This window comes from Temnothorax americanus, unplaced genomic scaffold (assembly GCF_048541705.1).
Source record: "Temnothorax americanus isolate GAGA-0224 unplaced genomic scaffold, ASM4854170v1 Scaffold11, whole genome shotgun sequence".
Taxonomy (NCBI): domain Eukaryota; kingdom Metazoa; phylum Arthropoda; class Insecta; order Hymenoptera; family Formicidae; genus Temnothorax; species Temnothorax americanus.
Genome location: NW_027509242.1, coordinates 3,840,449 through 3,867,737, shown reverse-complemented (window position 1 = coordinate 3,867,737; position 27,289 = coordinate 3,840,449). Strand labels below are relative to the sequence as shown.

General features: G+C 39.9%; 1 protein-coding gene across 4 annotated transcripts in view; it reads right to left on the bottom strand.

The window, feature by feature from the left end:
- Positions 1-22,362, bottom strand: part of LOC143905242 (uncharacterized) — a 29,683-nt gene extending 7,321 nt beyond the window's left edge. For 3 of the 4 annotated variants that reach the window (XM_077420535.1, XM_077420550.1, XM_077420553.1), the window contains exons 1-3: positions 22,069-22,362; positions 16,265-16,761; positions 12,891-13,023 (exon numbers count right to left, since the gene is read on the bottom strand). In XM_077420535.1, coding sequence (XP_077276661.1) covers positions 12,891-13,023; positions 16,265-16,318 — 187 coding nt within the window. In that variant the 5' untranslated portion in view covers positions 16,319-16,761; positions 22,069-22,362. Of the gene's footprint in view, positions 1-12,890; positions 13,024-16,264; positions 16,762-19,678; positions 19,821-22,068 lie in introns of those variants that run through there. The other variant, XM_077420543.1, reaches the window with a different exon arrangement.
- Between the last annotated feature and the right edge of the window lie 4,927 nt (positions 22,363-27,289).

The following is a 27,289-nucleotide window of genomic DNA, read 5'->3' as shown; positions in this document are numbered from 1 at the left end:
GTGCTCCGGGCTAGAGATGGATCCGCCAAACAAGATGTCCGCGCGACACGGACGCTGGGTGTAAAATTTCCCGATATCGCGCCGTCTCGTCCTGACGAAGAGCTCGTGTTGTGGAAACAAGGATATATGCCGTGCTGCGCCGCGCCGTGCCGCACGCCGTGCCGTGTTCACGCACATCGCCGCACATCGATCGGCGATGATCTCACGAACCTCATGCACGAACTCCACGTTTTTCGAATGACGCAAGTTTCTCCTTTCGCTGAATTACTGTTATATAGGCGCGAGTTCGATAGAAAGCCACGGTCCATTTTCCATTTTATAATATCGACTTGATCGGTGCGAGAACAAAATAAATCCGCGAAAGGATCATCTAAGGACTACGACTTCATCGGAGTATTATATGTTGATATATATAAACATTCGATTGAAATTAATTCATTTATCAATCGTTAAGCGTATCTTACAAATTGTGGACTTTATTATTCTTACAGTGAGATTTTAAACAGTAAGATAATATTGAAATTAATCAATTTAACGTAGATTATCAACTAAGCAGCGCACTAAATTTAAGACTTGATAAAATACTTTCCTCCAGATAATATATTTTGTTCGTTGTATATATTAAATTCGCTAAAATTTAACAAAAATGTATAATAAAAAAAAGGAAGAAATATTACTGCTGTAGCATCGTTATTAAAATTAATCTTGAAATTATAATTTCTTATTTTTCTAAATATTGCACAGATATCACGTCGCGAAATAGGTAATTATTTCCAGCTTTCCCTGTGAAAAATCTTTTCAAATATTACATTTACATACCTTTTTCCATCAAACTATCAGTTCGATGTAGCTACTCGTGTCGCAGATTCTTTATTACGTAATAATATTAAAGCGTGAAATTCTATCTCGCGGATTTATCTCCGGCTTCGAGTTTTTGCATATTTCCGGAAATATGACTTTTTCCGTCGCGAAACACGCGCGTATTCTCTCTATCGCCCTGAGCGAACACAAATTTCAGAAATCGCTCGGAGGACCGACCGGAGAGAACAGAGATAAAGAGAAAGAGAAAGAAGGGGAGAGGGAGAGAGGAGAGAGAGCGAAAGAGAGATTTTAATGTAGCGACGAAGATCTCTCTTTTCAGACCCGTTACTGGCCTCGTGGGTATACAATTTCCCGCAGTAGCGAGGGCTAGGATCATCCTGGTACACGCGGGGAGAGGCGGTGTTTTGAAAACAGGGATACGCTACCGTGCTCGGCTATTGTCATAACAGCGATCCGCAATGACTTGATGGCCGCGACAAACTGTAGGTATTACACACGTACACGAGAGCCCCCGATCAGAAAAGGATACTATGAGTAACAACCTTACATATAATAACCGGCTGCTCGATCGAGCTCAGCAATCAGAGAAACGTAGCCGACTTTAACACACGGGAAATTCGATGCTGCCGATAATGTAAGATCGAATACGGATTGATCGACTCTAAATTAAGTATTCTCTGTTAAGTATTTAAAACGCACTTAATTTGTATATGAGCATGTCACCAAATCGCCCTAATAGATTAAAACAAGTAGATCAGAATTCATATTTCCGCGAAATATTTAATCTTCAAAGGAGGAGGGTCCCCTATATAAGGCCTGTTTTCGGCACCCTTCAAAATTGGACCAAAATGGCTAGAATCACTTCCTTATACCCTTGGAAGTAATATTTAGTCAATTCCAGCCTAAACGAAAGTACACGCATTTTGTGTATCTCTGACATTAAGATGTGAGATAGGGTCCGATATAAGACCATGCTGGACATAAGCAGAATCTGGTCTATTGAATTAAAAGCTTAAGGGATCGTAGTTGCTCAAAAAAGTGCATACAGTTCTTAAAACAGTTCTTTTTAAAACTTCGTCCATCCTATTACTTCCAAGGATATAAAGAAGTGATTCCAGCCATTTTGGTCCAATTTTGAAGGGTGCCGAAAACAAGCCTTATATATAGGGACCCTCCTCCTTTACATTGATTTTCAAGCAATTTTTCAATTCATTAATCTTTAATTCGTCAATTTCTTTCATATTAAAAATAGAAATTTTAATTATAACAATTAACAATATTATAAGTATTATTACATATTACGTAATATTATATAAGGTAATAATATCATATTATTATTGTTATTAAATGAAACGGCTGTACGCGAAGATTCAACCCTAACAGTAACTCCGGATTAACGAAGGAACAAAGTGTCAACCGGAAGTTTAACGAAAGAAAGACAGGCTCGCATGATACTCGCGACGCAAAAAAAGAACGGAAACGACAGACGAGAGAGGCGTAACGCGTAGAAGGTATATCGATTAGCCGGGGTGCAAAGTCGATCTCCGGGGCGAAGGTCATGTCGTCTTCGTTGTCGCTGACCGTTGTCACTGGCCGCTGTCGTAGAAAACCGTGGCATTCGCATTCCTGAAATGCTGCTGCTGGGTTGAACAACGAGGAATCGGCATCCGGCGCCGATAAGCGAAATACAATACGCCGCGCCGTGACATCACGCTGCTCGGTGAATCGCGAGGAGTGACCAGAACACGCGAACGGGCAACGAGATACTTGCCATCTCGTCTTCGACGACGGATGAGCCCCTCTCGTGGACTGCGGCACTCCGTTCATTTGTTGTCTGGTATTTCCAAACGTATCAGAGACGCGACTTCGCGCTTTGGAAATTATAGATTTCGTCTCATTGATAATTACGACGACATTAAAATCGACAATTTAATCACTGATCGTTTTCTCGGCCGCACAAATGACGGAATCGACTCTTCGTCAAAATTAATTAAATCGGCACAGATTTAGTATAGAGGAGAGACTTGTGTGTCGAATTACAATCTGCGAGAAGTCGCTTCGATCGAGGTCCTTCCTTCGTCGATTTCGTCACAGTCGTTAAGACGTGTATGTACATTCCAAGAACCGTGAACTCATTCCGCGTTCGTCAAAATTGCAAGCTCGGCGAAACAGCGGCGGCGAAGGATATCGAGGAAAGCAGTAATTGCATTTTCGTATTCCAAATAATTGTGGCTTCGAAGGCCGATTTGCGTAATGTTTGTGTGTTGCGAGAGAGCCTCCTTGAAGCTGATCGTTTTGCATTCCGTCCCGAATTGCGAAACTCCTTGCGACTTAGGTGTACTTCTGCTCTCGCTTTCAGGTGGAATCTTTTTCTTCTAGGTCTAATTAGAAGGATCCAATAATTTTATCACCGACTTCCCATTATCTAATATTAGTAAATCTTTTAGTGAAAATCCAATAACTTATATTTCAATTCATGATGAGTTTTGTATATTTACACACCCACAGCTTGGACACATTAATCATACGATAAATATCGAGTTGATAAATATTCTCCAAAAGCTGAAAAAATCTTGGAGGCACAACAACCATATCTGAATGGAAAATAATCAAGCGATTTATAAGAGAATAATTTTTATCGTATTAATTTATATAGAGACTTAATTTTGTATTGCTTCATTATATCTTTTTATATTTCTTTCCCTTTCAAAATGCTAATTACAGAAATTTCTTATCTCATGAGATTTAATAGGGACTATAAAGATTACCTTCCACATACATCACTATACTATCTATTTGTATTGCGTCCTGCAGAATTTCTATTTCAATTCACCATGTCTTTCTCGACGTTCCGATCGGTCGTCCCACCGGTGTGCCCGCGTTAAAAAATTTAGTGTAAAACAGTTGTCTTTCTTCTAAAGAGTCCTGGCGCGCAATTACACCGGATCGGAACAGAGGATTCGCGCGAGGTAGGAGCACAGATGTATGCCGGTGGGTGTCGCGTAGCAAATCTCCAGTTGCGGTCAGGTGTGTTGGCGAACAGTTTGCGACGTTATCGCGATCTCGGTGCCTGCTTACTCATGCATCCTAGCTCTTTTTCTCTCCCTCTCTATCCACCCCTTTTCCCTCTCCGTACTTACGTACGTACACAGTACCCGGCGTGTATTACATAGAGCACGCGTTATGTTTCCGCGTGTGTGTGTGTGTGTGTGTGTGTATACATGTGCATATGTACATACGTACGCGCGTACGAATACGCGAGAACATATTTCTCGCTACTGATAGCGGATTGTTCTTCTTTCGAAACGCACTATCGCCGCCGGATATAAACATTTTGTAAGTTGCCATTGATTAATTAATTTCTTCGGACTCGGTTTGTGTGTTATCGAGAAAGACGTTCCAATCTTCTTTTTTCGAGGATTGATTGTGAGCTATGAATGATTCGGGGAATCTGATGAGCCAATTTCGGAGTCTGAATGTTTACCCACGACAAAACGAGATAACCGAAGTGATTTTTCTCTATCTTCAACGTGATAAATTATGCAGCATCCTGTTCTATTCGCGTGATATATATACGCGTATTTTTCAAAGTTTTATATATATTTTTGTTAATTTGACCCATATAATGTAATCCCGTTAACCGGCTTCAATTAAGCGATGCACGCGTGCGTTTAGAATATCATGGATAATGGATAATTCTGCGTCAAAGTAATTCGACGGGATCAAGTGCGGCGGGGGCGCGCGCAGGGGAAGAAAGGGGAAGGACACGTGACCGCGTATGTGCAATTAGAGTAGGAAATCGGGGGCTGAAAATGTAATACGCTCATTAACAGAGCTGCCATAAATGGTCTGAGCTCTTTTTACCATTTACCACCGGAGAAAGGCTACACACGAAACAAAATTTATCTATATATACAAAATAAAAGAGTGCAGAATGAACGGAAACACACATTTCCACAAAACTTTGTTATTCCAAAATTATATAACCAATGATTTTTTAAAATTTCGATATCGCGACATTTGACATTTATCGCTTCAACAAATGGAAAATGTACGTTCGATGAGCGGAAAAGAGACGGACGGAAAGGGAGATGCGCGCGCGCGCGCGAGATGATGAGGCTGAGGTCAACTAGTAAACGGGCTCGAGAGCCTTGCGGCGATTCTTGCGATAGAAATCCGATATTCCATCGGCAGCTATCTCTTTATCTTCCTCTCGAATTTTTCTTTCCCCGCTTTTCTACGCGTCTTTAAACATTAAACTCGAGCGATGATCATACTGACTCGCGTTTATTATCATGTATGTTCGATATACAGGTAGTCGATTAATCGCTACTAATTAATTATTCCGTATTTCGTAATTGTAACATTATTTCCAAAAAATCCAACCGCCCTAGAAAAACTTTTGACACTTTGACCGAAATTGCAGAAATGATAAAATTTTAATTTTATTTTATTTAAAGAAGAAAGGACATGTGTGTTAAACATATATCCCCTGCTATCTTTCTCTTATATCTTTCAAATTATGTATAAAATAAAATGCATATAAATTAAATTAAATTGTATATTGTATACAATTTATATATGTAGAATCCCTAAAAGAATTACATTGAAAATAAATAAGTAGACGAAATGAGACAACTAATTATTCAATTGTCAAACTTCGTCGGATCTTTATAGAACCTCTCTACGAGCTATTCGTTGAAATTTCAAGGTTCTATAATAAAGAACACGAAAACCAAGCCCTAGAAAAAAAATTATTTTCACGGATATACTATTTTAATCTCTTTCGTAAGATATATATGAAGGAGCGAAAGAGGGAAATTCTATTGTTAGAAGTTTGCGAATATTAATCGCGTGTAATGTATCGGTCAAGATAAGAAGTTGAGGAGGATCGGACGAGGGGGGGCTTAACGAGGATAAAAGACAGAGAGCCCCCCGGGGTCAGAGGGTCAATTCAGCGACAGTTTATCTCGCGATATCTTCCGCGCGAGCCAATCACCGTCTGGCATCTCGACCTTAGTCGTCGTCGTCGTCGTCGTCGTCGTTGTCATGACGTAAAAGAGAAGAGGATAAGTACGCCAACGTTGGAAACGCTACGCAAGCTCATATCCGTTTTCCGCAATGATGCGCATACGTGGTTGTCGTAAATAATCGACAACATCGAAATCTTTCATTTCCTGGGGTTCGTGACCCAGTTATATACTTTTTTTTTTACTACATTAGTAGTAGATTAAGACAGTGAATTAAGATCGAGAGAAAAAGGAAAGAATAAGTAATTTTACCTGCTTTCACATTTGTATGACTTCTTCATTTTTCTGTTATCATATTTTTGTTAATCGCATAATCCTCACTCTTTCTTTACTATTTCGTAATTGTCTTGAACCATTTTTGGCGGTTTCCTTTACTCCAATATTTATGTCACAAACATAAAAATTGTCACGGTTGCTTCGATATTATTATCATAGACGCGATTTGACATTATCGTGCGCGTTTGTCGAACCGCAGACGATGTTGTTACTTTAGAGAAAATTCATTGTTCAACTTTTCGTAAGACAATCGAGATGACGCGATGTGTTGAAATGATATGTCGTGCACGATTCCGAAATCTCGACATCCGGAGTTCGCTGGAAGCGCGGAGGACCGCTCGCTTACGTAAACCCGCGTTTATCGATCGTGGCCATTGCAGCCAGCCAACGCGACGGCTTGCGATTCAAACCACGTGACAGACAACCAACTTGTGTCGTTAATTAATTTTAGCGAGATGAAACGAGAATTTTTGACAAGAGGAAGGCAACACGGGGATGATGCGGCGCGCCACGGTTACCGCGCCGTCTTCTTTCGACAACTTTTTTTCTCCGCGTCAAAGACAACGGGCGGCTACGACGCATCATTATCTCCGTCGCTATCGTGTTTTGTGATAGTATAAATATGAAATGCGAGAGCGCGGCCTGTTTTGCACAGGCTTCACGCCCGCCATCGTCCGGCATTGATTAATCGGAGAATAAGCCCCCTCGCGGCGCGGCGCAATAATGGTCAGTCGCGAGCGAGAAACGTGAAAACACGAATGAGCGAAGTCGAGTCGATTACCTAATTAGGGTAGACGGCGTTAATTTTTATTAGACCAGGGGGCTCGACCATGCATTTCTCGCGATTCGATTCGTCGGCTCCGGATCGGCCGACTTTATCTCCGCACTACCGTATTTTTCCTCCTTCTCTGCGTCACCCTCTGGCGATTAAACGCCGCTATACGCATTGTCCAATTCGCTTATACGAGCCCGTAATTACGGCATAAAATTATACCTCGGATAAAAAATTATTGAAAGAACCAAAATTAAAGCTGTGATAGAAATAAGAAGCAGCGATATACCCCCAAAAACGCGCAAACATCCCAAAGCAAAATGTCAATTGCCAGAATTTATCCGAATAGCGAATTTCTCTACCACAAAAAAATAATGGACAATGATTTCGTTTTTTACAGTCATTGTCAGTAATTATTTGTAATTTTGTTTTTAGTTGTGCATATACGCGATATACATATATTTCCAGTAAATTTCTGGTATATTATCGTCTCATGCGGCTTATCGCGAAACTTTGGCGGCTTCTGTCAATTTCTCGTAAAGCCGAAATGAAACATAGCGCCATTTCGCGATACGATAACGCCGTTCTTCACGCGCGATATCCCTTATCGCAAAATTAGCGATCGTCTCCGAAGCGATTACTGGTTGTTTACTACGCTTGTATTTTGATGTGAATACTCGACGATTGCATCCGTGACCCTATTTCAAAGTAAATAAACAGGGTCATCGATCCAGACTTTCCTCAAAAAATCTATCGTGCTGGTACATGTGTTACCTAAGTCCAAAACAGAAAAGCCATCTCAGAGATTATGATAATTATGGAAGCGAGAAGCGTCGCTATATAATTAAAAACTATGTTGATACAATTGTTGAAACTTGGGAAAATTATTAGGCGCGAAAACGTGCAGAATTCTCTTTCTACGAATTTAAATTAAATATGAATAAAATGTCTCTACGTCTAATAAGTGTCGGACGAATACGCGAGATAAGTTAGAAAATAATTTAATGATTAATGCGAAGAAATATAAATGTATTTTGTCATTCAAAAACACAAACTCTAAAATTCGCCTAAGGTCGAGCACATCACGCGACATATCTCGCGCGAAAAAAATCTTAACAAAGAAAGGAATATGCAATTCGCTGATGGGACATCCATTTGGACATCTAGATTTCATCGATCATATACAATGGACCGCAATATAACCATATAATAATAATCGGGCCGCGGCGCGCAGAGGCGACGCAAATAGTAATTAGATCAGCGTTTAAGCGATAATCGGCTGTCCTATAATTAGATACGTCAGCTATTTCGTACGACTTTATCGCGCGGCCTTTATTGCCTCGATAAACTTGCGCCGGCGCATAGTATAATCGACGTTAAACAGCGAATAAAGACGCGCGCGAATTATAACGATGTATAGAACGCGCGCGCCGTGACCCGTGAGCCGCACATCGCACATGACTTTCATTTTATAAAATCGACACAAACAGCCGAAATTCCGAAATCAACTTCTCCGCATCTCGGGCGCGAATGCGGCTTTCTCTTAAATTTTCCTCCTCAAAATTCATGAATTATCCACACCAATGATGCAATCCGTTAGAAAATTAAAATCTTTTTCTTTCTCTTTAACAAAAATTATCATTTTATAGAAAACATTCGTATTTAGAAGTTCAGATTCGAATTAAATCTGTCTCGCGATAAATTAGGATATACAAAGCGAGGGTTGGGAAAGAATGATCGCCGATACTTCTGCCGGCCGAGTGTGCCGGAGTCTAAATGCGAACGGCGCGGCTCGGAGGAGTCGCGGCTTCCACGGCGGAATCCACCAAGGCGAGCTCTCGTCGTTGAACGATACGTCAAGCTCCTCTCTCGCCCTGAGAAGCACGCGCAGCCTTCCCGGATTAGCGACCATAACTCTTGTACGCGGGCGCTCTAAACACCCCGATTCACGCGACGTGGATCTAAACACGCGACGCGACGCCTCGCGCTGCCACCGCGCATCCTCCCTCTTGTTTCAGCATCCGTTCTGGACCGCCCGGCGACTCCGCAGGCGACTCTCTTCTGGTTCGCCTCGTAATCGCTGCCCTCGTTTAAGCAAGTTCCGAGGCGACTCGCCATTTTCTTAAACGTCATATCTTTGCGTATCGAACCGTTAAGTTACATAATTGAGCGAAATTGGGTTGTAAAAATAAGGAGAAGTTTGAGAGAAAGAGAGAGAAAGATAATTTTTCACACTCTGTAGACTAGCGCGTGTTTTTTTTTTTTTTTATTTCCAACTCGTTAATGAAAACTCCGTACGTAGAAATTATTAACCTAAAGTGAACTCTCAATGCAAGTATTAGAAAACACACAGGCAACAAGCAATATCAATGAATTAATATAACCGTAAATCACATCGCTTTTTCATCGTTGGCCTATCGTTCAATTTTCAACGCTATTCTATTACATGAATGAAATTATTAAATTCTGTGTTTTATCTATTTAATAGTAATTTATAATGCGCAAACTTTGATGGCGGGGAGCTATTGAAATTTATATAGCTTTAATATCTATAATAGTATACTAAATTTAATACGAATAAATATAATATACCGTTAAATAAATATAATACCACCAAGTATTATATTTTATATTTAATATTACCACGGTGTGTGTGTAACAAACGCGTAGGCTAACATCAACACTGCTCATCGATTATTAATTTGTAGTAGTAGTGTACGAAGCACGAAGAAACTACGAAAGTTCTTTTACTCTTTGACTCCTCGGCCTTCACGCATAAATATCTGTTGCGTGCCTTTTGATAGGCTTATCTCGACGGAGGCTCAAAACTATTAGCGATTATCTTCTCGGCGCGTATCTGCGTAACACAGAGGACATCGATACCCGTCTAAAGTTTCACCCCTGTAAGTAAGAGGCCGACGGGATTAATCGGGCGAGTAGGAGCCATGTCGGCGAGGCCGTATCTCGGCCTATCTATTTATCCGGACATTCAGCGATTAGCGAATAATAAAGTCCGGTAACGCGAACCCGACGACGAAGGAGCTGTGTGCTTATCATTCTCTCTTCCTCTCTCTTTCTATTATCCTCTCTGTAAATGTTCCTTGCCGACCGACCGACTCGACGGTTGCACGTAGAAAGACGAGCCCCGGGCAATCGTATACCGACGATACAGTCGACCACCGTCGAACGTTGAAAGGATTGACTGGCATTACGAATAAGGCCAAAGGTCATAAATAAGTATTCGAATAACCCGGAAGGGGTTATGATAGCTATTTTCTCAATGTCCTCGGGGGCCATTGGAATTTGATTATAAGCTTTATATAAGTCGAGGGATGAAAAGATTGTTTTACCGTGTAGATTAACGGAGCAGTCATGCAGGTGGGGAGTGGGGCATCTATCAGGTCGCGTGATTGCGTTTACACCGCGGTAATCGCCGCACACCCGCCAGGTGCCGTTTTTTTACGGACTAAATGAATGGGACTGGCCCATGGACTGCTATAGAGGGGCGGCAAATGCCTGCTTCGACTAAAGCCCTGATCTCGGCCTTTGCGGCCTTAAGTTTATTAGGAGGAAGACGCCTAGCGCGCGCAGCGACTGGAGGGCCGGTGGTGATAATATGATGAAACACGTCACAATTGGATGGCGGGGCGAGGGGAAGGGCTCCTGTTATTTGCGGAAAGTCCTTGAGTATTTTGGAAAACTCAGAAGAAGGTTTTATCGTATTGATCGAATGCACAGGGGCTGGTTTTTCAATCGCGAGGGTATTATGTAATTTAATAGTACGGCGCCAATGATGGGGTACGGAACTGCATCAGCAATGCAAAAATTCCATCGAATTGGTCGTCTTAAACCGAGGTCAAGTTCGCTTTCCCTTGATCCTATCGATTAGCGGGTACAAGAGAGATATCCGCGCCTGGACAACAAGGAATATTTGGCCACTGGCACGATCACGGACGTGGAGACGGTTAGAAGATTGAAGGCCCTTACCGACCGTCTCTGAACGGAAAGGCTGATTTAGTTTTTTGGATCTTTCACCGAACGGGAGTTGAATCGCGAACGCGAATTTAGTGTTTTTCCCAAATTTTTGCATTTTTTTTTTAATAAGACAATCATATCGGCCATCATATCGCTAAGTTGCTGCATCTCGGTTTTTGCGGGAAGGGGTGTATTTCCCTTGTTTATACGGCGGACGCGTAAGACTCGCCTCCGATATAGTGCTCTCAGCCATTCGGTCGGCGGCCCCGGCTAGTACGGTTGAGGTCGGTAACGCCTAAAGCTACAAGGATCGCGCGGTGTTTGGGTGGTAGATGGCCCAAAAAAATTGATTTTATTACATTATCATCTATGTTCCCGTCATTAAGACTGCGCAGTCGATTAAGGATTAACGAAGGTTTTCCGTCGGTCCCGACTTGTCCCGTTAAAAGTTTTCGCAATTTTGTTTCGTCCGAAGGTGCGTATGCCGCGATAATTCGAGCTTTAATCTGCTCATAAATATCCGTTGGGGAAGGGTTTGAAGTAATTATGTCCCTTACGTATCCCAATACTTCGACATCGAGTGCAGCGAGTACGGTATCGGCTTTAGTGGACTCTGCAGTGATCCTAGATTTTCTCATGGAAACCTCAGCCTGTGCATGGATAAACCACAATGCTGGGTCAATTTGTGAAAACGGGGGAAGCTTGGGAACCCAGAGGTTATCTGTACACGAAATTAAAATATTATTATCAATCGCGTCAGAGGTGACTGTATCGGGGCCCTGAGCGTTTAGCTGGGTTTCCGCTACCTCTGCGCTACCTTTGAAAAGCCGCGTCCGACATTGTTTTAAATTTACAGTAAGCTACTAGCACAAAACGAGAGCGATAAACCAGCATAAACAACATATAAGCGTTAAATAATATAAGCGACATAGGCGTTAAATATAACATCACGAGCGTTAAACGATATAAACGACATGAGCGTTAAGAAATGACGGCGCGGGGCGGATTACTATCCTTCGTTTAAATTACTGTAGTCTGGGTAGAATCCAAAGCCCCGGTGACGATGGGATCCAAGGCACCGGAGACATTGGCTTTACGCATTAAATGTCTCGAGAAGCCCGGCGTTGACGAGAAACTCGTCTCGATATCCCGTCGAGAACGAAGAATGGGAGAAATATGCCACGCGTATCCAGCGGCGATAACGAATCCTTCGAATATGTTAAACCCTTTAGGCAATTTATAGATCTACTTATGTTTATGTTAATATTCATTTCCGTAATTGTATTGTTGACTTATTACGATGGCGATGATCGCGCGCCGAGCCGGTGGATCGCCGATGCGCCGCGCGCCGCCGCGGAGCATTAAATCATATACGCGTTTCGTCACCGCGAGATAAATCGCGGGATATTTCTATGCCCCGCGGACTTAGGAGCGCGATGATCTCGTCGGTGAAGGAGAAACCGTAATCGCAGGGGCGGAGAGAGAATGTGTGACTGAACGCCGCGCGGAAAGATCGGCGCTCTCTTCTCGCGCGTCGCAGGCCGCCCACGGTATATCACTCTTTCTCTCTTCTTTTTCTTCTTCCCTCTCATGAGAAAGTCATCTCTCGCGGAGAGGCCCTCCCTCGCGACGATGAGCACTCTCGACTACAGTTTTGTATTATTAGAACGCGCGGCCTTTAGCGACAACCGCTCGGCTTCTTTTCGCCGAGGCTGCCGGGCCGATTCGGGAATTCGTCCAGAAAGATTGTTACTTACTTTATTTCTCTCATATTTAATCAATTTCAAAATAATTGGAATCATTTTAGAAATATGAAATTGATGAAAGTGAATATCCTTCAAATATTAGTCTGATCGATATCTTTTTCATAACGCGTATAATCAATAACTGAATATATAATAATCCTTGAGTGATAAAACCGAGTTGATTTTTTCTCTCGGCTCGTCATGATGTTTAGAGATAGTAATGTTTGGAAACGCATTGCGTATATAACGGAAGTAATGAAGAGGATGTACCTTGATGAAGAGGCGGCAAGGGCGACGGCGGCGACAGCTGAAACGGCTCCTGTTTGATCTTCAGGGAATGAGGAGAGTCCTGCATGCTACTGAGTCCTGCAGAGCCCAGATTGCCATTCCCCTGCTGCAGCTCCTGAAAACGACAGCAAATTAATGAATTCCTCCCGTGTCTTTCTGCGAGCGAAGCGAAGCAGACTATTCGCATTGCATTTCGATTTTATCCGGGATTAAAATCATTTTGATTTCATATTGTGTAATGAATAATTAATTATTACACGGATGCCATTGATATAAAGTTAATACATCTTATCTTTCTCTATCCATTTATGTATTTAAAAACAAATGTCCTGACTGATTGACTGACTGACTCATCACAACGCCCAGCCCAAACCCCTAAACCTAGAAACCTAAAATTCGGGGAGTATATTCCTTCCATGACGTAAGCACCCACTAAAAAGAGATTTTTAGAAATTCGACCTCTAAGGAGGTGAAAAAGAGGTAAAATGTGTTTTCACGGATTCCTCAATATCTCTTAGGCCCGATGAGAGATCGACTTGGTTTTTTATTTAAAGTAGTTACATATCGTAACGAAGCACGAGTATCAAGCTAGCAAATTATAAAAGTACAGGAGGTATATAAATCTGCAATTGTAAGAAGTTACATTTCTATAAGAACTTAAAATGATCACTATTTCAACGGCTAAATAAATTAATTATAAACTACAGACTTATAACGAAGCAAGGGCTAACATTACATGTTGCGATTAATAATACCGAAAGTAATTTAACTATACACGTCGTTAAAAATCATTCGGGTTATCAGATATAGACTGGTTATTCTACGGAACGATCGCGAGATCCGAAAAGGCTCGGACAGTGCGGGTGCTGTAAATCTTCGATAAAGAATGGCGCATCGACGAGGTAGACATTCACGTCATCCTAAAATACTCCCTAAAACATAGTCTCTCGTGTAGTAGACTCCGTAACGGTGGAGGTAAACGAACTAGGGAAATCCGCGGCGGGACGAATGGCGACATTAAAGAAGTTCCTTCGAAGGAAGAAGGGAGAAAGAGAAAGGGGGACGCGAGAGAACGGGCAGAGGCCGAAAGACTTTTGGCTTGGTGCTTGCGATGTTTGAAGTGCCGTCACCGGAAGCTTACAAACACCGACTCGGTGTTGTGACATCGTATTATGCCGGGGCGAAACTTACGGTCTCGCTAGATCGTTAATTTGGCGATCCGGTTTTACGAGGTTCCCATTAGGCCGCTTCGCGAATCGCCAAGCTGCGAAACTCGGCGCTCGAGACCTTCGAACGGCGAGAAGACAATTTAATATCTAGCAGATATCTAGCGATCCCTGGACCCTGCCTTTCTTATTCTAAGCGATATGAGAGAATAATTTCATTAATTTTTTTTTCCAGTTTTCAATGTCAATTTTCTTAGAAACGAGACGTCGCGTCAAAAAGATTTTATTTTATATTTTCGATCTTTCCCGCCTTTTTTTTCACTCTGTGGTTAACGTCGATAAGAAATAATTTTATTGCTTATCATTTTTTTTTTTACAAATATAAGAGAGAGATCTATGAGTACATATTAAATATGAAATATCGAATTCCATGTATGTGTTTACGTCTACATAATTGCGAGAAAATGATTATATAAGCGTAAAGCGCGGTAAAAAAAAGATTAACATTATAATATACGCGCAATTATCATATCACGTTAGTTTTATCGTACTAAAAATAATCCCTCTGTCTTATCGTTTCCGGTCGCAAAATTGCAATATATTCTTATGTTTGTTGCGCACATCTGCTCTCGTGGACACTCGAAAATCTCGTGGTGAATTACGTGATCGACATGGATCAACGACGCGACCGATAGTTTCATTATCGGAGTCTCGATAAAAAACGTAACGCTCTATCGTTTGTCACTTTTCGCATGATACTTCCACGTGATGCTAATGAAGTATTCAAGGAAATGTTCAAAGTCAGATTTCGCAATTTTTCAACGCTTGTACGTCCAAACAATCGCGCGGAAGATTAAATTCTCTTTTTAAATATTTAAAATTTACTAAAAACTTTTTCAGATACGCTAACAAGAAAAGGTCTTTATACTCTTTAAGTAAATAATAAAACTCGGAACACTCCGCAGTGTTAAAGAATAAATTTACCCATTTCTTTTTTATTCAGTTTACATAAAGAATATAGATCTTGTTTTACCGGTTCCTAATTATTGTAGAACGATTGAAATATTTCTTTTTTTTTTTATTAATATAGAGATAGGAGCTTTAATATTCATTCTCCCGTTTAATCATCTCATTGAAATCCTTGAGAACTCAGGAGGTTGAGCCGAGCTAACGAGCAGACAGTAATCAGAGTTGGCATCGATTTTTAGCTCGTGTTCGCGAAGTCGACCGCCACACCAGCCGGACTGATCGATGGAACGACACACGCTCGATAACCCAGTTTTAATCCATTCAGCGATCACGATCGCGTGGACAAATCGCGCGCGAACATCGATGCTGAAATCCGCGACGTGGAAATTCTACGCCTCGAAATTTCGTTCGATAAATCGAAAATCGCCAGATTCTATTTAACTGTGCTTTTTTTCCCTACGTTATTTTTATCTCCAAAGTTCGCGACGTTTCTTCGAGATGCAAGAAAAAGAATTATAAAGCGAGAGCAAAGAGAATTTATTAACACAATTGAATGACAGCAGAACGGATTCTCGTTAAAGCTGCTCTGAAATATTTGTGTGAAATTGTCGCGGAGTATAAATGTATATAGAAGGCGTGATTCGCGAGTCGTTGTGAAATTTTCGAGGTCACGACCCCCCGACTCTTTTTCTTTTTCGTTCCCCTGTTGGAAGATAAGAGCGTGCGTGACGCGACGTTAAGTCGGTCGTCTTTCGCGTCGTTCTACGAAACGGGGAAAAACTTCACGGAAAAAAAAACGAGTGACAAGAAGAGCGAGTGCCGAATTGCAAATAGTATAACAAAGTTATTCCATCGTACCACGCATTCATTGTTTATTATCACTACAAACGAAACTATAGACACATTTCAAGTATTTCACTCTATTTCTAATATTCCATGAACACCTAAAACATCCATTTGAATTTTTTATTCAGCTTCGCGAAAATTTTTTTATTAATTGCGTACGCCCTGAACTTTTTGACACACAAACGTGATATTTTTCATCCAAATTGCACCTTTTGAAATCAATATTGAAAATTAAGTAGCTAATTATTGATAAATAATTAACATCACGCTTATCCCTGATTTCAAATCTCTTTTGGGATCTGATTGTATAGATTCGAAAAATTCGCCTTTCTTTAAAAGATACTTAGTCTCGCTGCACAATTTTCTTTCACTTACCCCAGACACGGGGATGATGTGCGAGACCATCCTGGACCTGTCCACGTAATTCATAAAGGCGTCGGCCGTCGCCGCTGCATTTATCCGATGCTGCTGCAGCTGCACCCAATCACCGGTCGGGATCTCCACAATTGCACCGCCGCGCCGACGGGCTCCAACAGATAAGGGTAGAACAATGCTTCCGAGTTACCGTCGAGCTTTTCAATGTCCGGAATCTTGTTTCACTGACACTTCGAAGTCGTGCGAAGTCGTATCATGCTCCCGTAATCGTTCGTAGTAAGCAAAACACTCGTTTCACATCGGCGACACAATTCGCACAATATATCGCAATTTGTCGTTTAAAGGAGGCTAAAGTTGTCCTGGATTCAGTGCGACGGGAAAGCGCATCGCGGTGTGTTGCGATCTCGCACTTCACATCTTCGAGACGACACGTCGTGGCAGCCGAACGCGAAGGTCTCGAAAGATTTCCTTCAACCGGGAAGCACAATTGGGAAAATCTGTAACAGAGTAAATTCACGCCTTCTGTGAATGTTTGTGATACACCGACGCGCGAAAGAGAAAGAGTTTTGTCTGGAAAACGATTGAATCGATTAGTTTGAGAAGTAATATGTATGGCATTTAGCTGGAAACAAATCTTTTATTCGTTTTGAAAATCACAATTCAATCAATTCGAAAATCAAATTCAAAACAGTTTTCCGGCAAATGGGACTTAACATTTTTATGATTTTTGTTTTTTAGTGATTATTGTATTACATTTATTACGTATGATTATACACATAATAAATTAATATATCGCTTTTTCGAATATATTTTATATTCATATATTTTATTTAATAATAAAACACACAGTAAAATGTAATTTATGTAATGCATATTAGGGATTTTATGAATAACTCTTACAAGAATGTAAGTAATCGCTGAAGATTATAAGTAATCTTGTTTATGTTATTTATAGTTATTATTTATATATACATATACTATATATATACATATAATTGAAAATCACGCATAAAAACTCTTTTATCAAAATCTCAATGATATGTGTACCGTTAAAAATAGAGCGCACGTAATTTTTGCCGCTTATTAGCTCCCCGATTGCAAATCCGTGCAATCCGATTCGCAATCTACGCACAATGTCAAAAAATGCTGATGCAATCATTAACGTAACGCTGTCCAGAATCAAGTCAGCTGATTAATCGAAAACATCACGCACATTCGCAGTGTCAAAATAATTATCCAACGTACACGGTCTTGCAATTGATAAAAGATTAACTTCGTATTTCGTCGCAGTCTTCGAGAATCCAGTCAGGAGAACGAGAAAGCAAAAAGAGCGTATATTCACGAGCTTAATTGAATGCAGTTCTGCAATGCGGAACCAACTCCAAAATCTTATCTTTCCGTTAGAGCCAATTTCGCGAAACAAGAAGAAATAAAATGTGTGCCAACATTATTTCAAATATTATGATCAAACTATATAATCCTCCTCAAATATAATTCCATGTGTTATATGCGCGTTTTTAGAAAATCTCCTGTCCACAATTATACAGAAGAAAAATCAATACAGAACTGAAAATTACGAAAATGACGCTCGGTTCCTTATTATATAACTACATCCAATTATATCGGAACATTATTCCCGAGATCAATGGACATCCGTGTCGAAGTTTGTCATTAATATACGAAACGTCGTCGTCGAGATCGGTGGAGGGAAAGCCGACGTTTCCCGACATCGGGAGACACGACGAAGAGAAAAAGGAGTTTAAAACGACGACCGCGGTATCGAAATTTGGGTACTAAGCGTGTTCTAAGCGAGCAGCGACACACTCTCGCTACTCGGCCGTCGGCGACGAGCGCACTATTTTCACGAGAAGATGATGAGCCGGCGAGAGACGCGAGACGACGTCTCTACACGCCGCCGGCCGACGGTTTCGGAGGGATGACGAGCGCGCAACAGCTGAGCACTTAGCGCCCTTAGTGACGACTGGGAGGAAAGGGACCTCGGGGTCCCCGAGGACTCATCGGGACTTCCGCCGGCGGCGCTTGCGACAGACACGAAGAGAACTTCTACGTTCGCCCGCGCGACGTCGTAAATTCTGCCCCGATCGTGCGGTGTTTACGATTTTTCGGGGTTGTTCCCCTCTTTAATTCTAAGCGCTTCTCTAAAAATTGTTGGAAATTTTTCGACGGCGGTCCGCGATCATGAAGCGAGTTAATGAAGCGCTCTTATCAATCGCACTCGCACCAGTTAAGGGACTTGAGATATTTATATATCTGTTGACGGCGGGAAATCGTTTCTCCCCCCCCCCCTCGTTCCCTATGCCTTCGATTAGATTATATGTTTGGCGACATTATATTTTTATATCTCCGCTAATTCGTAATCCGTCGTAATTTTTGTTACGCAACGAAAGGTCTGTTGCGAGAGGTCGCGTGTGATAAGAGACGTGTAAACAGTTCTACTAATCAGCGCTCTCTCAGTGTTTACATTTTTTGGATCTTAATGTATCTCTCTAATGTAGTTACAATCTCCAATGTTCCCGAATTGCTCGAAAAAGATTTCGCGTATATCTCATAAGTGTTTTTATTTTTATTTTTTTTTAAATATATTAAACTTTACATAAAAAACGTAGAAATCTCGAGATCTTCAGATAATTTCCTTCCGCGTGCCGCGCTGTAAAGATACAAATTTAACTAAGAAGTATCATATCATTAAAAATATTAAAAGGGTTAAGATATTTATGCGCTTATTATATTAAGAAATTGAATGATTGATAAAGCGCTAATTGCTATAAATCTTTTTATTGAGATTTAAAATTTTATAACGATTTTTCAATTCTTTCTGCATTTTACCGAATTGCATCTATCTTATTGCAGTAATCATTTAATTATGTATAACAAATGTTCTTCGCATATGTGTATTGAGAAGGCTTTTTTTCAGCAACTCAAATTAATGGAATTATGTAGATATTACGCTCCCTCTATAATTATTAAAATGTTCTTCAATCCTCGTTAATTGGTTAGGCAATTTATAGGTATACAATTATGCAAGATAGACCGAGTTAATAAATCTCGTAATAAATCTCTAAATAAATAATTTAGTTACATACAGAAATATGTAGATTGTAGAATAACTCTTTTTTTCCTCGTTTTTCGTTATCGCACGTACCTTATCTTATACATCCTTATTGCCAAGTACCTACAAAGGACGTAAGTCAAGTTTTGATAGTTAAACATGCATTTGTTTCGCTACTATAACAGCGAAACTTCTTTTCTCGTTTCTCTGAATCAGGATTGATACTCGGCTTGCTTTGTTAAATTCATGCGCAAGTTGAAACTTTCACGCTTTTCAAATAAGAGACTTAATTCTTTCGTGTCACGACATAAGAAGGATGCGCGCGTACAGATCTATGTACATACGTGTAACAGAACGTGTTTTGATGCGAGATGACGATGCACTGACGTTACTGACGTTAGTAGTTGCATGGATTCACGTGAGTTCGCCGGATCGCGAGTATGAGGGCAGGCGCGCGGCGCCGCGCCGATCGGGTCGGTCGATCGGCGACGTTACGCGGCCGACTCTTTTCCACGTTTAACCGCGAGAAAAACTCCGCTTATCTTCGCGTGTGCGCGCGTTGCAGCGAAAGAAGAAGAAATATTTATCTCGCTGTTTAGTAAACAGCCGCCTGTCCGGACCGCTACAAATCGGTTGCGGCCGCGATCGCGGAACCCAAGTTTATAAACTTTCCGGTGATCTCGCGTACCACCGCGAGTGTCTGAGATAGCCGAAAAAAATATTGCACATGCAAAACCGGCGGCACGCGCGACGATGATTTATACTTATTCTTCCGCGCGAGCGATAATAAAGGAATTTCATTCACCGCGTACCTCGCGCGTTCACTCTCTCTCTCTCTCTCTCTCTCTCTCTCTCTCTCTCTCTCTCTCTCTCTCTCTCTTTTTCTCTCTCTCTTTATCACCGTCAATGTATTCTAAACTAATGAATCTACGAAACAATTCGATTAATGCCTGTTAAGTTGTATCTGGTCAATTAAATTGCAGTCATTAACCCTTCGTTTATATACGTTTTTTTTTGCACCCTCGGAGTGTACATGGGTCTGTCACATTTGACGCTATTTTTCTCTACTTTAAAGTCTGAAAAATTCACAAAACGTCTATCTACATTGTAGTTGACGATTTTATAGTTATTTTGATAAACATCGTTTATTTAATATTTTCTAGTAGGCTTCCAAGTTTTACAGTTTTACAGTTACCACAAAAAGAAAATAATCGATTATGATGATTAATGTATACGAATGGAAAACTAAAGATGACTTAACTCATGAAGTTATAAATTGCACTTATTAGTATTTTTAATGATAAATTAAAACAAAAAAATTAAATAAATTTACAATTAATAAAATAAAAATAAAAATTTGTTTTTATAGAAGTCTGTGCGCCGTTATTTTCAATCAATAAGATAAAAAAACAAAAAAATAAATTCTATTTATCTAGGGAGAAATACGAAATATAACGAAAAAGTATATAATCAATTTTATAGTTTCTCAAAAGTGTACATTTCAGAATGCTTGACTAATAAAAAAAAATACTCAAAAATAATTCATACAAAAATTTGCATTTATTTGGAATATTTTCATTATTTAAATAGGCATGTCAAAAGCACACGTTTTCCAAACATGGTATTAAATAATAAATGAGATTTGACTGTTTTTATTTGTGTATTTATTTGATCATTTTAAAACAAAACTTGATTAATTCAATATTAAGCTGTTATGTTTTTATGATCTTTGCATGTCAAATGTCACGCAATTTAACAAATGTAAACATAACGCGGCCAAAGTCAGTTAAGATAAATATATATATACACATGTCGACATATATCTTTATTCATTTAAATCTATTTTCGAATAAAAATAACGAATAAATATGTTTCATGGTGAATAACGAATAATCGGAATAATGAGTAATTCAATCGACGAATGCAAAAATATACAACGAATGAAACATTATTTGTCATTCATAATCAAAATATATTCTATCAATGTACAACGCTGCGATATAGATACGGATCAGAATGCAACGCAACGTCTGCCGTCGCTCGCAATGCGAGGCAGAAAAAGAATCTGTATACAGTACTCCATAAAGAAGCAATGTAAAATTACACGAACAATAAGGAGTTCGTAGAAATCACGCTACATTTGTATAATAAAATTTACTTATTGTTCATGTAATTTTATATATTTGTTTACAGTGTAGCTGTATCTGATGCCTTTTTTGCGCATCAAACGAAACAATAACAGGCACTGCAACTTTTTACTTTGAAGAAAGAGACGAGAAATACGGAAGACACGGAGAACACAATTAAAAAAAAGAACAGGCTTAAAAAATTAGCCTAAAAGTATATCCCCGAGATAACCGACAGAAAAAAACTTATTGTTAGTTCTTTAGCGAATTTGAAACTGGATGCAGTTGAATTAATCCGTGTAAAGCCCAGATTAATTCAAGCGCGTGTAAATGTAGCGTGGAAAAAAGTGTGAAAATCATCGAAGTACATATAGCACAATAAGTATAAATATTCTGCGAAACAATTCTTTCGGCTCTTGATCGCAAAATCATTTCTGTGCCATGCACATCTTTTGGTCACGATTCGCGCGCAATGGCCCTTTTGCCTGGAGTAGCCAGGCGGAGTTCGTCCATTGTTCAACATTAACGAAACGTTCGAGCGCTTCGACAGACACGCTTGGGAAAACCGTCTCGCGTTATCATAAAATATCATTTGTATATCGCTTTACCTTGCTGGCGTGGATCCTCCGGATCGGGAACTCCTTCGTAGAATCACTCCGTTCACCGCGAGTGCGAAACGACGCGCGGTTCCGCGCCGCGGAAACCGCACGCGGCCACGAGCGCGAGAGACGGCGGGATCCGCCGGGCGAGCCAATCGCGGGCACGAAAAACGGACGCGAGCGACGAGATGAAACCGTGGCGAGATCGAGACTGGGCGCCGCGAAAGAGACGGCCGGCCGGAGTCCGGAGTCCGGACCGCGGCGATCCGCGGCGCGCGCGTGTGGTGTACGACGCGATGGGGCGACGGAGGCGGAGTCGCGCGTGTTCCGCGCTAACGCTTTCGGACCGCGCCCGCCCTTCTCGACGCGCGTCGGCCAGCCCGCCCGCGCCGCGGCAAGCGACGCAACGCGTCTTGACGATGACGGCTTTTTTTAGTTCTTATGGTATTAGACGTCGAAATGTTTAAAACGTCGATACGCGGGGTTTTCTAGAGCTCGTTATTGTTTCTAAAATTTTAGAGCTTTTGAGAAAGAAAAAACGACTTACATCATTAGTTATTTCCTATTATCAATGTATGGAGTTATGATACATATTATGACATGACTATACTCATTCTTGTGTTAATATGTCAAAATGCTTAAATGTCGATACGCGAGGTTTTTTTAGATCTCATTATTTTCCCTAACAATTTTAAAGCTTTTGAGGAAGATAAACGATTTCTTACATGCATTATTATTAGTCCTGTTATTAACGTTGTAATAATACATATTACAACTGCGATTATTTACAGATACATATGTGTATATTCCTTGCTATAATTTTAATTAATTAAAACAAAGAGAGGAAAGTAATAGTTGTGAAAAAAATTATAAAGTATTCAAAGGAAAAAAGAAGATATACTTATAAGAATTAAATTTGTAATAGCGCACTGCTCTGTCTTTCTTTTTCTGATGTCCTTATTCAAATAATGTTGTATTCTCGAAAAAGTTCCTGATGTTCTTTCATTTTTTATCTTAAAGTTAAACTCAAATGCGATCTCGCGGTTAAAATAACCATCACTCCATCATAATTCGTCTTTCACTACACTGCAAATTCAAGTGTTATTTTTACACGCATAAACGCTTAAAAATTTGACACATATTTGACTAAAGCTCTTTTTACATATTTCTTCATGTGTTAAATTACGCCATTATTTAACACGTTTAATCGTATTAATTATTATGTCATTCAGACACATGAATGATTGTTACGGTAAATGAAACGTTTATAGTTGGAGGTCGAATTTCTACTAACATATATAAGAGAAACAAACATCGACGACTTGTCGTCAATAAATAACAATTAATTTAACTGAAATGTTATTTGGTAAACTCGATGATATATTCGTGGCGATCGTGGCGCAGAAAGATGTGCGCTGCTCTAACGAGCCAAAGATCCGAGTTCAAATCCGACCAAAAATCGTCGGTTTTTATATGATCGCCACCTCTCTATATTTGAGAACTGATCCTCCAGGTTGGGGGTTAGGCGCTAGGGTAACAACCCGTAAAAAAAAATTATTGTTAAAAAACTAGAAGGGAGGTCTCGGATTTTGATAAAGGCCGAACTAGGAGCAGGTTCAATATTGAGCTGTAGTGCCGCTGAAGAAGAAGAGAAATTCGATTAATTTCTCGAAAAAGGAAAAATAAGGTAACTTCTATAATGATGTTCTATATATCTTTCATTTGACCACTTACTTAACACCGGAAAAGTGATGACAAAACAACTAAACTGAAAAGAAGAGTACCATTTCGCAAAATTCGCAGTAGTTGATGAGCGAATGAGCGCACACTGCAAGTCCAAGTGTGTTATTTTTGCACGCATTAAAACGTCTAAAAATGACACATTTCACTGAAGTTCTTTTTACATATTTTTTTGCGTGTTAAATTACGTCGTTTAACACGTTCATTCGTATTAAATTATAAGTTGACACGTTTAATCATGTTAAATGACGTGATTTAAAATAGAAAAAAATTTTGTAAAAAGAGCTTTAGCTAAAATAACTCACTTGGACTTGCAGTGTATAGTTGCAGCTGGAAACGCGTTCTATATATACTGCATGACAATAAGTGCTTTCCATTTAATGACATAAATTAATACAAGTGTCGTTCTGTTTTTATTGCATGGATTTCAAGAAAGATGAACTTGTGTCGACTTACGTCACTAAATTGGAAATATATATCCGACGTATTCACACGTTTCACGTAAACCACAAACCCTTGAATCAACTATATTTCTTTGATTTTTGACGTAAGAGAAATTGTAGCATTTTTTGCAGCCATTGTATACGATATGCAGCAATTAAAACGTAGCTACATTTACAAATGCGTGCCAAATGATTTTGGTATAGCTTGTCCGACCTGCGAAAAAATCGTGACAGATCGAATGTCGGTCGCGAATTATTATGTAATTGCGCTTACATCGCGTTTCGTGAGGCGCGTTAAGCAACTGTTGTTTTGCTCGCCGATCGGCAAGGATGTCAGGAATTAAGGTCAAGAGAACGAGACCGTGTCGTCGAAATCGCTGACCACCGTCAAAGATATCGCGAATCCGCATGCATATTCGCGATTAAATACCGCTCAGATACGATCAGTCGATAATATTACGCCAAATTAATTCGATAACGTTACGCTACTTGAAATATCTATATTATATATATCAAACTCACACAAAGGAATTTTTTTTACTTCGCTTTTATATTGATAAAGATGGACGAATTGATATGTTTCTATTCTAATAACGTATTTGCTTTAATATACGGAAGGGAAATTTAAAACTATTATTGAAGAGATAAAAACGAGATAATAAACGTATCTGACATATTCAAATATAAAGGCCAAGCAAAAAATATAACAAAGTCTCATCCTTTCTATATTAATATCATTTAATATCGGCATTTCAAATCGAAATAATAAAGAGAGATGAAGGAGAAGAGAAGGGGGAAAAAAGAAATACTGAGAAACGAGATAAAAAATCATCCTGATGAAAAATAAATCATTATAATTCTTAACAAGAAATATATTTATCAAAATTAATCTGTTTCCTTTACATTATGTATAAAATATCTCTGCGCTGAGAAAAAAGTTGTTAACTTGATTAAATATTTTCAATTAATTATTATTTTTCCAATTGAAATATTTATATCTATTTAAATTAAATATGACATTTTAAATCTCTAACACATGACGTAATTTGACTCAAATACTTAAATATTTCAATTACAAAAAATAATAATCAGCTGAAAATATTTAGCCAAGTTAACAACTTTTTTTTTCTCAGCGATGTATTTTCTGTTTTGCCGATTTTGCCGTACATTTGTCGCCGCGCGCGGAAAGGACGTGCATCGAAGAGCCGAATCCCGCGGAGGGAATGACGTATCGATAAATGAAGCGGTTGCCGCAAAATGTCGCGTAAACGCGATGCGGAGGGTGAGGGAGAAAAGAGGCGCCGCAGCCGCGACGCCATGTTGGGGCGGCATCCGCGAGGCCGCCGGCCTCGCGCGATTGGTCGAGGGCCCCAATCCGAAACAACAATTCGGCGCGCACTCGTGCTTCAGCCCCGGCTCCTCGCGAAGCTTCGCATTCGATCCGCGAATCCGCGACCGACCGGCGACGCGGGAAAGGAACGCGAATCCGCCGTTTAATGGCGAGAACCGAGCCTTCCGCAATCCCGCGATTCCCGCGGACGCGAACACTTTTCGCGCCACCTTCCTACACGCTGGATATCTCGATTTAACCGAATGAGTCGATCGTTAATTCGGGATTGGCCCAGAAGCGCGGTGGCTTCCAGCACGAATGTCGTAAAGCGAAAAAATTGCACGCGTATATACGAGCTCGAATTATAATTCGAGAGAAATTTCGAAACCGAAAGTAGAATTTCAGGTCTGCATTACGTACGTTATACATTTTGCGCTTAAAATGCTATAGATATACAGATAGATATAATTAGTCGTTGAAGAGAAACGAAAGAGAAGAAAAGTTGAAAGAATACGAAAATTTAGCTACAAAAGGAATAATGAACTTGATGCATGAAAATATGGAATACTTTTACATCACGTTACGCATTCGATACACAAAAATGAAAAAATAGGAATCACTTTCCAAATCCAAAAGCTTACGTGTAAGTAACGAGTAGTAAAAATTAATCTCACATCATCGAGTCGATGTTATTTTATGAGAAATGTAAGATTAATTAGAGGATGTTTTTTCGAGACAGACGCTGAGGTTTTGAACAAATTTATCTGACGCTAAATGCATTCTCCTTGAGGTATCTGAGGAAGTCGTTTTATTCTAATATTCCATTAATTGCATCTAAAATAAATTTTTGAGTGATACGTAATTAAACGTAGCATTTAAATGAGATCTAAAATTTATGCGGGTTATATTACGCGTATACATATAGGTCTGCATATATTCGTAATATTTTATCACTATACATACCTATATATACTACCTATAAGATTTATACATTTTAATAAATAGTACAACGTTCATAATACATTACTTTACTTTACTTACTATTAGATAATACAATATTTCAAGAAAAGAGGCTTGAGGTATTAAAAGTCCGCGTGCGCGAAGAAGATGAGTATTATTTTTGTCAAAAAATGGTGTGTGTGTTTGGCTTCTTTCAAACTTCCTAGACTGTTGGAACTAATTTTCACTAAAACTAAATTGATCCACGTGATGTAATGCAGTTTATTATAAGAATATTTACTACTTAAAAGAATTCAAATTTTAGAAATAAACCACGTTATATAGAAATATAAAAAGTCCTCAAGAAATATTGAGGATAGAAAATAATTACTTTTTTAATTAGAAGCTATAGTAAATTTTGTGATAGGTCCAAAATGACCCATATACAAACAGTCTATGAAAATTAAAAAACGAGACAGAAAAGGATTAAAGCCAAATTTCACGCGTCTCATCTCAATTATACTCGTGGTCCAGCCTCGCTTCGAGGCGGATGATTTACCGGGAGGGAAGGGAGGTGAGAAAGGGCGGGGGTCCACGGGAAATCGCGAATCACGCGGGTTTGGCGACAATGAGAAGGGAAACAAATGGGAATAACGGCGGTCAGGCCGCGGCCGCGGATATTTTTCAGCTGCCTCATGGCCGGCTGCGCGATTTGTTGACCGAATGCTGGGACTTACGGACGCCGATGTTGCTGATATAGCGAGGTATTGTTAACCCG